This window comes from Homarus americanus, unplaced genomic scaffold (genome assembly GCF_018991925.1).
Source record: "Homarus americanus isolate GMGI-L3 unplaced genomic scaffold, GMGI_Hamer_2.0 scaffold24057, whole genome shotgun sequence".
NCBI classification, from domain to species: Eukaryota; Metazoa; Arthropoda; class Malacostraca; order Decapoda; family Nephropidae; genus Homarus; species Homarus americanus.
The window spans coordinates 556597-573284 of record NW_024746050.1 but is presented as its reverse complement, the minus strand read 5'-3'; the positions used below and the strand labels follow the sequence as shown (position 1 = coordinate 573284).

At 38.4% G+C, this 16688-nt stretch overlaps 1 protein-coding gene across 2 annotated transcripts; it reads right to left on the bottom strand.

The window, feature by feature from the left end:
• Positions 1–293: 293 nt before the first annotated feature.
• LOC121878880 lies at positions 294–15537 on the bottom strand. 2 transcript variants are annotated; one of them, XM_042385307.1, is made up of 6 exons: positions 15352–15537; positions 14731–14930; positions 12777–12878; positions 11293–11337; positions 3909–8486; positions 294–2215 (listed from the first exon to the last, which is right to left on the bottom strand). In XM_042385307.1, exons 2-6 carry the CDS (start codon positions 14752–14754, stop codon positions 413–415), a joined length of 6552 nt encoding a protein of 2183 aa, XP_042241241.1. In that variant the 5' UTR covers positions 14755–14930; positions 15352–15537; the 3' UTR covers positions 294–412. The 2 variants fall into 2 exon arrangements, with proteins under 2 accessions (XP_042241241.1, XP_042241242.1); XM_042385308.1 differs by having other exon boundaries at positions 14731–14842.
• Between the last annotated feature and the right edge of the window lie 1151 nt (positions 15538–16688).

The following is a 16688-nucleotide window of genomic DNA, read 5'->3' as shown; positions in this document are numbered from 1 at the left end:
GGGAAATAGACTTATATAATTACAGGACTTCCAAGTGCACTCATTGCTAGCAAGGTGAGGTTGCTACTTCCTGAGGTAATCAAAGAAGTGTAGAAGGAATAAGGGTTGTACAATATAGTCCTAGTAGTGAAATATGCCCTTGGAATATAGCAGAATGCTTTAAGATTTAAGCTATGGAAATGACTTACCTGAGGTTGCTACCATATAGATATGTGATGTGTGGGGGGAAAAAGGAAGTATAGAGGGCAAGCAGTGTGTCTTATGGGAAAGTAATGTTTAAATTAAGCTCATTGTAAATTAGTTCTGCGAACAATTCATTTATTTTATAAGGTATAAAATATATTTTCATATCTCTGATAGTTCACAACTGTACATTCATAAATAAAAAAAATTGAGGACACAAGAGAGGTCTTCAAGTGTTTGAATCTTGAAGTGGCATTACAATCTTTGGTTTTATAAACTTGTGTCCACTCTTAGAAAAGCTTCCTAAGTGCAGTAGCTCTCTCAGTCGACAAATATCATCAGCAGTATAAAAGTATACAAGATTGCTCGAATGAGAATTAATAAGATGAAACACATCTCTTGCTGAACAAATGACACTGTTTCCATTAGCATTAATAGTGTCACATATAAGTTGTGTAATACTGTTCCCCACCGCCTCTGCCACGCCATGCCCGTGTCCCGGTTCCAAGAAGATACATTTAACCTCGACTCCATATTTCCGGGCACATTCTCGAACCCCAGAAATATGGGTCTGAGGGTCTACGACGAAGGTTAGCGTTGCCATTTCATCCTTAATTACTCTTTTAAGAACCTTTTCCAGACTTGCACAAACGGCTGCAGATGTTCGATCATTGGAATCAGATAATGCTACAAATCCAGTGGACTCCAGATCTGACCACATATACCCACTTTGGAGGCTAATAACAGTTTGAGTGTCTGGCACATCTTTTTTACTAGCAGACTGCAAAATGATTAAAGGTGACCAGCCAGTTTGGATAACAGAGTGTAAAGCCGATTTTGCTGCCTCGCACTTTGCTTCATATGCAGCCTCATACTGCCTATATGTGCGCTTTATGTGGTCCTTCAAAGAATATAATTCACTTTCTAACAATGAGGACACTTCACCGAGCGATCTCGTTAGGGATTTTTTACGAGGAATGAGCGGTCCACTGCCAGATGTGCCTACAGACCAAGTAGTATATGTTAAGAGAGCATTATGAGACTTTAAGGATCTCAAAATCTTGATGAATGATTTAAATGCTTCTTCATCCTCAATTATTTCTTCAATATTTGTGTTCATACTTAAGTATCGTCTCTTCACCATGCTCTCTATTTTCAGTTCTGGATTTTGACAAGTCATACAGAGACAAGAATCCAACTCATCTGCCTTACACTTCAACACATTACACGGAATGTATTCGCAAAAGGTCTGGAAAGAACAAGATTTGCAGCAATCGGCTATGAAGCGTTTGTGAAGCACGGAAAGGAAATGTAGTCTGTATCGTATGGGTTTTGTCTTACCAGAAGATGTAAAAGTTTTCTTGCTCATTTGAGATACATCATCAAGCATCATGAATTCCTGTATAAGACACTGGAGTTCATTTTCTGAGGTACAAGAACTAGTATTATCCTTTAGTGTTGGAGGAAAGTCTTTCACATCCTCATCAGTATCTTCAGAATCAAAGGTAATTATTCTTTTAAATATATCCAGATTCTTTTCGCCACCTTTTTTTCTCGTACTCGTAGACAGAGGTTCACTACGAAAGAACATTTTCCTACTAAATTTGGTCTTAGTAGCACTTAATTCATGGCCTTTTTCCACGCCACACAAGTTGGGGTTGTCAGAAGTATCTCCATTGTCGGTTTTACCTTCTCTACCCTTCACTAGTTTTTCACGTAACTTACTATTTTTTCTTTTTTCAATTTTAAATTTTTTCCATAAAGTTCGAATTGTTTTTTTGTGTGACATTAAAGTGACTTTCATCTTACTTAATTCCATGAGTTCCCTCCTTCTCTTTCTAATAAAACACTTCTTAAGGTTTGACTGAAAATGTTGACGAAGGTTTCCTGCTTGAGAACATTCTTGATTGAGCACATCCTCTTGGCAAATTGTCTCATCCACTTGTTCTTTTTCCTGGTTTGAATATTCATTTGGCTGAGCTTGTAGTGTGCCCTGTAACTGGTGACACACTGAACCATCTCCCACATCTTCCTGTAAAGTGATGAAGAAAAGTTAATTTTTATGCAAATCTCAAATCACCTGCCATATTTCTAGAGGTAGAGTAATGTACAGTACAATACAGTAGTTACAAATCTGTGTGCAGTTTGCTACAATATGTACTGTACACACAATGCTTTTCTGGGTTTTGAAGATATACTATTTGTTTTAGGAATGACAGATGATGTCTCAGAATATGTTAAAAAACAATGGACTGAAGGATCAAATCTCATTTTTTGGCTGAGAAGAAGAGACAAGAAACCTGAGAATTAACCCTACAAGAACACCTCTTGGCCTTGTCCAAGAAGCTACTCTACAGTATCTGTATTATGAGGTTATGACATTAAACTGCAGGAAGGCATTCCCGTGCCAGTCCCTGGGTATCTGATGGTCTTGATACATGAACGGGAAAGGATTTGCTTTCAAATGGGTGAGGGCAACTGCAGCAATAGTACTGTACTGGGATCACAAGGAGCCTGGTGCCACTCCTTTACATACTCCTTTGTCGATTTTTTGTTGAAATATATACTACAGATGTTGTAAAATTTTAATGTATGAAACAGTGGAGTGCTGTATACAGGGGGTCCCCGACTTACGAATGTCCGCCAATATGAAAGGGGTTAAACTTTAAATTTACAGTACTGTACTGTATTTTATTTACCTTATGATTTATTTTCCACTTTCATTTACTGTATTTTGTCATTCTATTTCTTATTTTCTCTTAAAATAAGTGATTTTAGATGTATAAAAGGACTCAGGCTATGATATTGTGGGATTTAAAAAAAAAATTCTGTAAGAACAGCATGCACATAGCATGTGTTCCGATTTACGCACATTTGCGACTAAAGAACGTCCTCGGGAACGGAACCAGTTTGTAACCCGGGGGATTGTTTAAGTTCTATGACTAAAAATATGAACAACAATATCAACGAGCAATTTAAGACTGTTTTACGCTCTCAACAACACTTGAAAATTTATGGTCAGAACAACAACACAGCTTGGAGACGATGACCTCATTCTTTTCTTCAATGATGTTAACATTATTGCTACACGGTGACCAGTGATATACTGTATATAGAATGCCTCGTCACTGAGATACTAAATGTAAAGTGTCACTGATAGACGATTACCATAATAGATCATAAGCAAAAAATATGAATTATGCTGCAAATATCTTTTCACACACAATCACTATCAAAGCTGAGCCATTAAAGTGAATTTTATGGGTTTTGTTACTTTTTTACTCCCACATATTGTTGAGTAGTGGTCGGTGTACAGTATGTATAACCGTGGTTGGATCAGACATGGCCAGTCAGTTGAAGGAAGGAAGGAAGATTCCCTGTAGGTTGAAATACCTACAGTGTTGGAGGAAAATAGTTATTAAAGCCAAAAATTTCAGCAAGAAGTATATAACTACTGTACATTGTAACCTCCATATAACGGAGTTCTCCATCCATATAATCAGTTAGATGGAGGTTCCCCATCTAACAGACCCTTGATATAATGGACTGTCCTCTCCATAGTCCATTAAATAGAAGTTTCACTGTAAAGGTAAGACAGTGTTGTGACAAATTTGTTCTGTACTAAAAAGAAAAAAAGTAAGATTTCAAGTTTTAAAACCTCACATACAAGAATGATGAGAATCTAAAATTAAAACAAAAAAAATACAACAAAATTCATAACTTACGCTGGTCTGATCTTGAAGGTGGCTGTAGTTCAGCTCCTCCGAGACTTTTGGATGATGATGCTGTGTGTGAGAGTTGATCCAATAGTTACTGCCACTTGCTCCACTTACTGACTGCTGCAATGCTGGTGTTGGTATGTAGTTGCATGCTGTACTAAAAGTAGTGGAGGTGATATTCTGATAGGCAAAGTCATTACTGTTAGAAGTTGATGAATGTGGATGGTGGGTGACTGACACAGGAGGAAGGTTTGCAACACATGTAGAAGAACATTGTTTTTGATCATATGTTAAATTTCCATTGCTGAAAATCTCATCCTGTGAGTGTTGGAAAGGTAGTGTTGGGGTGACTGAGCACTGTGTGTGGTACTGCAAGTCTTGGCTGGACACATTGTTTTCTAGAGTATTACTGACTGCATACCCTACTTGAAGTTCAGGTTTAATGTCTGCTACAATGGTACACTGCCCAGGAGCATTTACATTCGAATACAGTGCTGGAGATGACATTGGCTGAGCTGAAGCATTAACATTTGAAGATTGAAAAAGGGAATATTGTTTCTCAGAAGGATCAGCATAAGAATGAGAGTAGACAGGCAGAGGTTCATCTTTAACCTCTATAGTATCGTATAATGGTTGTGGGTGCGACGTTACTTGAACAGTAGTTGTGGAATCAAAATGCTGAGAATGAGTTGACGTAAACTCATCCGATATACTCGAGGACTGGCAGAGTTCTGGCATCAGAGGAACTAAATCACTGGCTGTATCCGAGGAGTCGTACTCTCGTTCATAACAGAGTGAATGAGAGGCAATGGGTGAACTCTTACCAGGTTCGTTTACATTAACATATTCAGACTCATTCTCACTCATGTTACCTTCTTGCTCTTCATGAATGACATATGAATTATCTCGGTCTTCAAGAGACATGTATCCCTCAGGGCAATGGTAACTTGAAGTAGAAATATTAGAGCAACTGAGTTGATTACCATGGTGTGTGATACCATTTGTAATATGTTCAGTTACAGATGGAAGAGAATCTTTGGGTAGTACCTCTGAAGCACAATTTTCATGAGAGACAGGTAAAGATCTATCATCAATGTGGGAAACCTCATCCTGCTCTTGTGACAAAACTGAAGATTCACCCGAAACATTAAGCAGCTGCTGATGACTCTGGGGTTCTGGGGCAACATTCATCACTGTTTTTTCATACTTCTGTTGAGTGTTTTCAGAATACTCATTAGCAGTGCCTTGGGTATCTGACTGTTGACAGGCGGCACTAGTTCCTGACGTACAAGACTCAATTTCATTGCATTCATCAGTGGCTGCAATATTTTCCTGTGGAGATGAAGCACATTCATTATCTATATCGGGTGGCACAGACTCTTCCTCAGGAACAGGTGAAAACATACCACAGGTGTCTAGATTAGGACCCTCACACTCTGAAGGAGGTGAAGACTTGCACTGAACACCTGTGGTCCCTTGTCCATCTTGGTCAGCGTCGGCTCTACAACAGGCTGACTGATGCTGCAGATCTGAAGAAACTACCAATTCCTCTGGTGATTGTGCATCATTTTCAGTGTCCACATTACACTCGGAAGAATCAGACTTTTGCTCACATGAAGGAACAAAATCACAAACAGTAGCTGATGACAAAGGTTGCTGAACAGACACAGATTTCTTGTCTGTGGCAGTTACATTTGATTGCTCTGGTTGTTGAATGACAACATTTTTGTGGGTAAGGCTTGAAGTTGTTGACTGAAGCTCTGGTATGGACATTAAATTTTGTCCATGAGTATCTACTGATGACTTCATAGAAGGAACAACTATAGTTCTGTATAGTGTACCAGACTGTATATCCTGTTTGGGCAATATCTTACAAAACGCAGCACAAGATGTACTTGGTAATGGCGGACGAGGCAGTATTTTACGCCCCTGACCAGGTGTGGCGGCCTGCAGAGGAACAACAGGCGTTACTTTGTCATTTGTTCCAGAGATGAAAAGTTTCTTTTCATGAATTTTTATATTTTTTTCCACTGCATATGAAGCCACAGATCCAACCTTTAGAATAGGCCTGTTCTTAAAGGTGGCACAAGATGGGGACACAGTTTGTTGATGCAACCGTTTTAATCTATTGTTTATTAAAGAACGACAATAAGTCTTAATTGGTTGTATTGGCACTTTTAAATTAGTTTTGCTTGGTGCTACACAATGTAATGAGACAGTTTGATGAGCCTCAGTGGAGGCTGCAGGCTGCACCTGATGTATGGCAGCTTGGTTCTGACTGCAAGATGGAGACCGAAACTGTACAGTTTGATTTGAACCATTACAGCTAATGGACTGTAGCTGCTGTTGAAAAGACATATTCTGACTGGTGGATGAAGTATCTGACTGCAAGTAGTGGATGTGAGGCTGATGTGTGCTGGCAGATGGTAAACTTGTTTGGAGTTGTTGGAGTGGAAGATTAGTTTGTGCATTACCTTGGTTAACCGGCTGCAATTGTTGAACAGGAAGAGTTTGAGGTCCATTTGGTTGAGGTACTTGTTGCAGTGGTTGTATAGGAGAAGTATGCTGAGCAATGTTTGGATTCACAGAACTTATCTGTTGGAGAGGTATGGCTTGTTGATTACTGGCATGTGGTAAAGCTTGTATTTGATGGAGAGGTAGAGATGAATGGCTATTACTGAACTGCTGAAGGGGCATAATTTGTTGTGTGGAAACAGGTGTTATGGACGATAGTTGCTGCAGAGGTATATTTTGTTGTTGACTAGCTGGTGCAAGGGTTTGTAACTGTTGGAGAGACATTGTTTGATGTGCACTTGCTGGGGCAATGGGTTGTACATGTTGAATAGGAGTAACCTGGCATGTAGTTACAGAAGGTATTGCCCGGAGTTGTTGTAAAGGCATGATTTGATGCGAGTTACCTGATGGAACAGATTGCAACTGCTGCATTGGCATTGTTTCATGTGAACTTCTTGATGTGATGGTTTGCAAGTTTTGTATATTTTGATGAGAACTTACAGATGTTAAGGTCTGTAGATTCTGAAGAGACATATTTTGATGTGAACTTCCAGTTGTCATAGTCTGTATATGTTGTACAGCCATACTCTGCTGAGAATTTCTAGATGTTATAGTCTGCAAATTCTGTACAGGTATATTCTGCCGAGAATGTGCGGATGTCATCGTGTGTAAATGCTGTATAGGCATATTCTGCTGTGTATTGCCTTGTGGAATGGTTTGCACTTGTTGCATTGGGATGGCTTGTGAACTTCCAGATGCTATAGTTTGTACTTGCATTGTCTGCTGTGAACATCCAGATGGAACAGTATGAATCTGCTGTAGAGGAATAGTCTGATGTGAGTTCCTACTTGGCCTGTTTTGTAAATGTTGTACAGGCATTGGCTGATGTGAACTCACTGATGGTATGGCTTGTAGAGGTTGGAGGGGCAATGACTGATGTGTAGTGACAGATGCAGTGTTTTGTAAAGGATGAAGGGTCATACTCTGTTGAGTATTTAGAGTCTGAATTTGTTGAACTGGAATATTCTGTGGTGTAGAAACTGAACAAATACTTCGTAATTGATGTATAGGTAAAGTTTGCTGTGAGCTAGAAGTTGGAATGGATTGCATTTGCTGAAGGGGAACTGTCTGATGCATGCTGACAGGAGTGAGAGTCTGGAGGTGTTGAAGGGATACAGACTGTTGCTGTGGGTGTATAATCATTCCTGATGGTTGTCTAATGGAAGGCTGTTTAGGCCAGAGTAATAGTTTACGTCCAACACCTGACTTGGTTGATTGTTTTTGTTGGATGTGCCCAACTGTTTTTGAGCAATCAGCTGGTGCAGACTGTATGTGTGTTGCAGGACTCACTCTAGTACAAGAAACAGGTAGTGTTGATTTTAGTTGTGGGACAGACATAGGCTTTGTAACAATGGTTGGAATAGTTGCCTTCTGATTAGATATGGCAATAGTTTTCTTACAATGACCAACTGTTGAAGAATTTAGCTGTGGGACTGGAAGAGTAGTGTGGTTTGAACTTGGCAGAGCAGACTGTAACTGATGTATGGGTATAATGTTGCAATTATTACCTGGACTAATGGAGTGAATCTGGTTAAGAGGAGTACCTTGGTGTACAGAGGAAGTATTAACTGACTGTTGTAAGGGCACTGTTTGTTGCTGTGGGTGAACCAGGGATGTTGGAATATGTGGTCTGGGTAAAATTTTACGTCCGGCACCCGCGGAATTTGTTGCTACTTTTGGTAAGGAAGCTGTTTTAAGAGAAACAGTTTGTGTACCAGAAGATTGGTGTTCTGGCATTGGTTCAGTCATCTGTTTGGGAGGGCACTGTGTAGCAGGCTGTAGGTGAGAGATGGGAAGGGGGGCATGAGTAATATTTAGATTTGGAACTTGTATCTGTGGTCTTGGTAAAATCATCACTGTCGTCCCAACAGCGTTTGACTTAGGTTTATGCTTCTGATGTATCTTGCGTCTACGGCCTCGGGTACGTGAAGGTTGAAGCTGGAGTATCGTCTGGTGGCTGCCGAACAGGCCCACATCTGCCACCACTCTCGCGGTTTCTTCCTCTTTTGGCTGAATAAGAAATAACACAAACTATCATTAATTGAACATGTCATATGTAAAGAAGTGTACTCATACATTCTGAACAAAATTAAACATGTTAAGATACCAGATAAATAGGAAGAATGTTGGTTGAACATAATTTTCAAATACAAAGTCAATTACACTGTGTCTGTAAGTTTTAAATTACAGAACATTTGTACACATTTTTTTAAAAATATAGACTATCTTTAATATACGTTAGTTTTCACTTTCCAAAAAAATGTCGTTTCACGTCAAAAATACGATTGACCTAATACTTTGTGTTTCGGCAGGTAAGAGTCCTACTATGGATTTTGTTCAAATTTCATACAAAGGTACTACAGCAGACCCTTGCCATTCACGAGGGTTAGGTTCCAAGAAATGGCGCGAAATGGCAAAACCATGAACAGCAACTTATACTACCTTAGTGCACTACTGTATACCTATACCAAACAACTGACTAGCCAGGGCAGCAGCAGTCATCCCCTCTTTTAACTTATCTAATAATAAAACTTCCTTTGTCAGGGTCATCACTGACTTCTGCCTTTTACATTTCATCACCAGCACCGACACTAGGCAGTCTTTCACAGACCATTTCACACAGAAACACTAGAGTTTTGAGAGTACAACACAAGATACTGCGCGGGGTAACTCGTTGTGCTGCTGGAAAAAACTCACAAGCTAGCCACCATCTGCTTTGCGCAAATCGTCTAAATCAAGAATCGCAAGCTCGTGAATGGCAAGGGTCGTCTGGGTTCACAATTTAAAATTTTTAGTAATTAGCGTTCATTAATGATCTTTGAAATACTGTAATTGAAGATATTTAGAATACAGTATTTAAAAACTAAATTACACTGTGCCCCAGGGTTGGCCAATTTAAACCAATGCTTTAAACAAAAAAAACATTGCTTTTTAATTAAAAAATATTTAAGCCAATGGTTTTTAGTTAAAAATAAAGTGTTTTTTTGCCAACTTTGACAGAAAACCCAGCAAAATGTATACAGGTACTATCCGACTTACGACGGGGTTAGGGACCGACATCCAGGTCGTAAGTCGAAATGGTCGTAAGTTGGAAATGCTTAAATAACACATAGAAAATCGAAAATGGGGGGGTCTCTTTTTCTTCTCAGCACCATAAAACACTCACTTTTAAGCTTGCCAGCCATTTTAAAGTGAATTACAGATGAACATTTTGTCTGTGTACTGACTTTGGGACTCGAAAATACGTAATTTGACCAAATTTTGGTACGACTGAGGCAGGTCGTAAGTGCGGGTGGACGTAAGTCGAGTAGGTCGTAAGTCGGGGAGTACCTGTATAGGTTCATGACATCATGAAGAAGTCCAAACTGTGCTGTGTAAGCCCTAAAGAAACATTATTTCTTCATATAACATACAACTAAGACATGAGAAGTTATGCTAACATTAATAATACTTATGTATAGTACTGTACAACCAGCCCTAAGCTATACCAATGCCTAAATACTGTATTCAGGTGCATTACCATCTTGTTGCTAGGCTGGTTGCACCATGGAAGAGTTTTGTGTGGTACTGTGCTGTGTCAGTACTACTTGTTATCAAGTTAATATCTGTTAAAAATCACAAACTTTTTAAAAACCTGGGAGTTACTGACTTGACTGTTATGAAATATCACTTCAAATGGAGTCGACTTTAATATTAAGAAGAGAAAGGCTAAGATTTGTATTGCTTGCAGTAGGTACAGTACAGTACAATATATGAAACATATGATCAAAATACCTGTACTATATATGAACTGGTGGTACCTTAGTAGGTCCACACAAAGGAAAACTGCCTCTTCCAACCTGCTGACCTCTAGGACTGTGTGGGTAAGTTATGTACAAACTTCAAATAATTTGTACAAATGCCCAAAAACTTTTCAGAATTTTTGGATATTTCGCCCATGAGAAAAACACACAAATTGGTTGGTACCGTAACTTTGAGGTTGTTGAGTATACACCCACACTATTGTAAACTCACATATTTCCTAACCATATACTGAAAGGTGCACTACCATGGCAGATGCATCTCTAACTTAGCAAGGAATTTCTGGAAAAGGTATTGAAGCAGTGACAACTTCCTCATCAGTGCTAAGGAACCTAACTCTGCCTTATATCTTAAATGACCTCGTGTTAACAGTTCCCTTGTGTGTTTATCACTGAATTGTGTTTCATCCATTTGGATCGAGTTTTCATGAGGTTATAGTTATAAAAAACTCATAAATTATAAGACACAACAAACAGATGAAGCTTTGTTTAGCTATACCTGTTAATAATTTTTTTTTTATTGTTCGAAGACTTGCTATTGCTGTGACTACCATACTGCATTAAAGCATAAAAGCTTCCAAGCACAAAGTATTATTACTCACCACAATTTCCAAATATAAATACTATACACAATTCATTTAACAAAATAAAATAAAATATTTTATAATGCCATTAAATACAGTATGGATAATTAACAATACTCTGTTGTGTTACATAATCTGGTGCTTAACTGAGATATAGTTTAACCCCTTCATTACAGGGACTTCACTTTTATTATATTATTTGGCTAATGCCAGAAGATTTTATTCAACTCAGAGGTGACCCCGTACAAAAGGGATTAAATTTCTCATTTCTTATCAAATAACAAGTTCTATAAAGACTTATTATCTGCACATATATTAACCAAAAAATATTGATATTTATCTTTATTTAAGTGGGAGTAAGGTTAGTTGAGGGGCTGGCCACACAGTAGCCACACTATCATATCTTTAAACAGGAATACTGTATAATCTTACCAACACCAGGTCATCTTCCTGTTCCTCCAGCTTTACTCGGCAAACCTGTAAACGAGTGAAACTATTAAAATAACACCAAGAAAGATGAAAAACATGTATATACAGCACTGTACTGTATATAGAAGCTAATCCTAAAATTTACTGTAGTATTCTTATGGTGGAGCCTGTAGCAAGGAGACCTTTGTACAGTACTGAGAGTTTACTTCTGGGCAGATTAAGACTAGGTGGGGACCCATGGCAATATGATAACAAGGGAACCCATCAAATAACAAGCCGTTTTAAATGTGTTTTTTTTTTTAATTTGTCATTATTTACCTATACAATTTGAGAGAAGCAAATAAAATCAACTAATTGAACAAAGCAATAAAATTCTATACACTGTAGACTTATCTCATATAAGTTAAACATAAATAATTAGCCTCTGGCAGACACATCCCACAACAGAGGGTCACACTGTTCTGGACATATCCCACTTCTGTTGTGATACAAGTTCACTCTCTCTTATCCATCAACCAGCAACTCCCAATTAACAGCAATGTTTTAGAAACATTATCTGGCAAACCTGCAAATTCAAGACAGGTTCAACAGCCATATAGTTGCCCAGTTGGTTCTAAACCTAATTCTATCAATGTTTCATCACACTTTTGCCAAGGAACATACTGTATTAAGAACATAAGATTGGAGGAAACTGCAGTGGGCCTATTGGCCCGTACTGGGCAGTCCCATTTACACCCAACCCTTATCGCTCATACATCCAACCTATGTTTGAAACTATCCAGCGTATTCAAGTTAATGATAATGTTTGGTAACTTGTTCCACTCACCCACTACTCTATTTCCAAACCAATGTTTACCTATATCGCGCCTAAATCTAAATTTGTCTAATTTAAAACCATTGCTAAGAGTTCGCTCCTGGTTGGATAGTTTTAGTACCTTTGTTATATCATCTTTGTTTAGCCCTGACTTTCAATTTTACACCTCGATCATATCGCCCCTCACTCTACGTCTCTCGAAGGAGTGCAAATTAAAATGCTTTAATCTGTCTCTCTACTCAAGGTTCCTATTGTCCGGGATTAGTCTTCTAGGGATTCTATATCCATTCTGTAGTACGGTGACCAGAACTGAACTGCATAAACCAAGTAAAGGAGGACACTTGTATTTATGGTAAATTTTGTACATTTCATTGATATGGAGAGTCGTTAACATGAAAGGGGTGTTGGTGGTACAGCGGTAATGAGCGCATCTCTCACCGATACGTCAAGGGTTTGAATCTCGCTTGGCTCGGACACATGTCAGAAGGGTGTTAGCCAATGTGACCCTCACTACCAAACATCACAGATTTCCCACACTCTTGTTTCCTCCTGTACTAACACTGGATAGATCAACCACCTGAATGGCTAGTAAGCACTTTATTATACCAAGAAACCGAATATGTATTTAATTTACGGTACAGTATATATAACACTGTATTAAAAAAAAACTCACCGACTCATCTACATAAATGTATTCTGGCTCCTCTTCCTTGACTTCCACCTTGATCGTTGACTCCACACTCTCAGAGGCAACAGGATCCATGACTGATACAGGCTGGAAAAAACAATCATACAGTATATAACTATTAAAACATAAAATGAGCCTCAAGATTATCATGATAACCTACAATAGATCACTAAATACATGATTAACGGAACACACCGAAGGGAAAACAAAATACATTTTGTCACTTATCAAATTCTTTTGAAATTAATATAAATAACTCAAGCAAGTGTATGAATGTTGATCAAAATTAACTTATAGCCCAACAAGAATCTGGTAAAGCATAGTTATGGAACAGAGCACCATGGCACTGCCCCCGTGTACTATACAGTGGACCTTGATGAAGAATGAGCACCATGGCACTGCCCCCGTGTACTATACAGTGGACCTTGATGAAGAATGAGCACCATGGCACTGCCCCCGTGTACTATACAGTGGACCTTGATGAAGTATGAGATAGCTACAGTGTCTCATTCTTGTTTTGTATCAAGGTTATCTTCTTATAGGGATTACCTCAGGTAGTTGTGACCCTACTTTGCCACTCTTGGACCCATTAAGAGTGACAATACTGAGTGTGAGCTCATTCAAGACCAGACTTGACCAACACTGATGCAGGTACAGATACAACCTGGAGCCAGTACATGCCAACAACAGTGCATAACAGAGATGTGACCAAGCAGATAACAGACCAATTAGTGGCAAAGATGATAAAAGTAAAGGTGATACTGGCACAGACGGCAAACGATTTCATTTATTTTTTCTACATATGTTATTTGGATGATTCTAAGTAATAAAAATGATAGGAGAACTCATGTATAAATTTGAGTATTTTTATCTATTTATGATCATAAATCACCTGTAGTGAGCAGAGTATGAAGGATGAGGGAAATTGCAGGTGAAAAAATGATCATATGACACTAAAATAATGTCGGTACGTGCTTTGGAAGTTAAGAAATTAATTATTCACTGTGATTTTTCTGCTTAAAAAAAGTCTGTCGGCATGTGCTGTCATCTGCTTTGTTTGTTTCCGTGCAACAACCGAGCCGCTTGGTCCGAGCATACTCTCTTGTCCACAATTTTTTTTTAAATTACAGCATGCTGCTTAGAGAAAGTTGCTTTCATTAGTACCAGATAACAAATTAATGTTTCAGTAGTTTATAACTTTGGGGCGCGCTGTGTCATAATGTAAAATAATACCGCCATCTGCTCCATGATTACCAAAGTAAAATTAAAAACTGTAAATCCTTGTTATTTTTTTTTTGGGGGGGGGATATTGTTGAGGAAAACATAAGTTATCGTATATACAATAATGTTCTATAGTTGCTGGTTAACCCAAGCACCTATTACCATGTTAGGTTGTATAATTTCACCCTTATGTGAAAAAACTAGCTAATATAAATGATAAAATTATAGTTTCGGTCATCGCTGTATTTAGATATCCAAGCCTACCTAACCTATCCTAATGTAAACAACCTAACCTTACCTACCTAACCTAACTTAGCCACAGAGCCCAGGAACTATATCTAACCTAACCTAACTTAGTCACAGAGCACAGGAACTATATCTAACCTAACCTAAATTCCCAAGATTCCCAGGACGACCGAAACTGAAATAATACCAATATAACTGATGCAAGAGGAAGAACGGTCATTGGTGGAGCTTCACTAACTGTACAAACACCAGTCACTAATATCAATTTAATTAAGTAATTTTTAAGAAATTTTTTGGGGTGATGGTATCAATTTTAGATCCATTAAGAGCTAACAAAATAGATCTATACACAAATCACAAACTCTTGGTGTGTTTGTCATGCCATCCTTCACATTTACCTCAATATTAAAATTTCCTTTCCAAAAATGCCATTAAATCTGATCAATCACAACAAAAATAAGTAAAATATTACCTGATAATGGGTGAATGCTGACATAGTGTGGCTGTAGTGGTAAAATAGTCACAATTATTGATAGCCTCTTCCCGAGTCACTCCTGGACGTTGGTGTTAACTCACCACTCATTCTGCTAACCACAAATAACACAGTCATCATTTCAATCAATTATCATTAAATAAGGAAGGTATTTATAGTATATGTCTTGCTTTTAATACCTGAAATTAAATAAAGTAAGATGGTTTTGTCAGGTCCCAGAGTACAGATGTCACTACACTTTGTTTAACACATCATTGCTCACTTCACCAGTATCTTTTATCTGGTTATTTATTAATTCAACTACCAAACACATGATGATAGAGACAAATAACATGTAAGTTTGTAATACACAGTTTACTAGCACCACCATCAACGGGATATCAAAACTAATCTTCATTTTGTTTCAGAGTAATAGCCAGTGTATTACAAGGGCTTATTATATATATTTAGCATTAATGTAAATTTCCAAACTACATATACACTTCCTACAACGTTAGAATAGAGGAACACTTCAAATTAGGTAATGTAGATTGATTGATGATTGATTGGTGATTATATTTCTTGTGGATAGTTGTTTAGACTATAACTAATATGTCTCACTAGAGGTCCAGTTAGGGTCATTCCCAACGGGCGGGTGTTAGGAGACAGGAGTTAATGAGAGAACACCTGCGGTCTTTCCGAGCATCACTGTTCTCACATCCTACCTGATCGGGAACCAAAGGATCATCACAGGCAGGAGAGGAACACTGGCAGGCTTTATCCTCCCTTGGCGACGGTGGCGGCGCCCGGCGGCTGCGGTCTACAAAACACATTAAGCCTATTACTTGATACTGTTCGATAACACCCAAATGTTCAGTAAACAATGTTTATATATAGTCAGTAGGTTAGTGGCATCCAACTTTAGATATCTAGGAACAATCTCTCAAAGTAGTGCAGTGATTGTGTGTTATACACCCCGGCCGCCTGGCGCCGCCACCATCGGCGGGGACTACACCATGAGTGCTCCCTCCTCCTGTAGTGCCACAACCCCTTGGCTCTGACCAGTTTATTGAAGGACCACCCACCTCTTTTTAGTTTTACTCCAGACTAAGGGTCCTATTGGAAATAACCATACGAGGGGTTTCTGGGCTATCTTTGATCAAATTGCCTTTCTGTTTACCTTGTTGTACAGTATACCTGCAGTGTCCAGGTACATTGGAAACTGAATACCTGAGGCCATCGTATACCGGCAATGACTACTGTACAGTATAGTTTATTTACTTAATGAACTGTATGTTTGCATAGCCTAATCTATATACATGCCAAACTTAATGTAAACCTGTATGATGAATTTATTGAATTATTGTTGTTGTTGTATTTAAATGGTGTGAATTTTCTGTACTGTATTCTAAATTCTTTAAAAGCCATTATAACTGCTCGGCGTTATAGATTTAAAGTAACTTTTTTGTCTTTTCTTGTGTATTGTTGATAAAATAAGTGGTAAAGTTTTTTTATAATAACCCTCAATATTTGATAGGTTTACTAATGTTTCTTTTGATTTCTCTTCTGTTACTGTATTTCATTCTTCCGTTTCCCTTCATGTATGCAAATGTATATCTGACTGGAGGTCGTCATCTAGGGTGTGTTATGGGGGGGCTGTGAAGCTGACCCCTTTCCCATGTTAACAATACAGTATTTCTACTGGGTCACGAATTTATAATTGTGTTGTGAATTTCTCTTAAGTAGAGATATACTTATGTTCTCAAAAAGTCCCTGAAATCGCCGAACATAATTCCTGGATAAGGCCTTGATGTTAAGCTAAATAGGGATGAAAGTTTAATAAGGTTTAAAACGCAATTCCAGTGAGGTAATTCTGATGCTGACTAACATTAAATTGCAAGACCATTGTCTTTCAGTAGGTGTTGTGTTGGCGGGTGATGTTCGCCTTGCAACGCCGG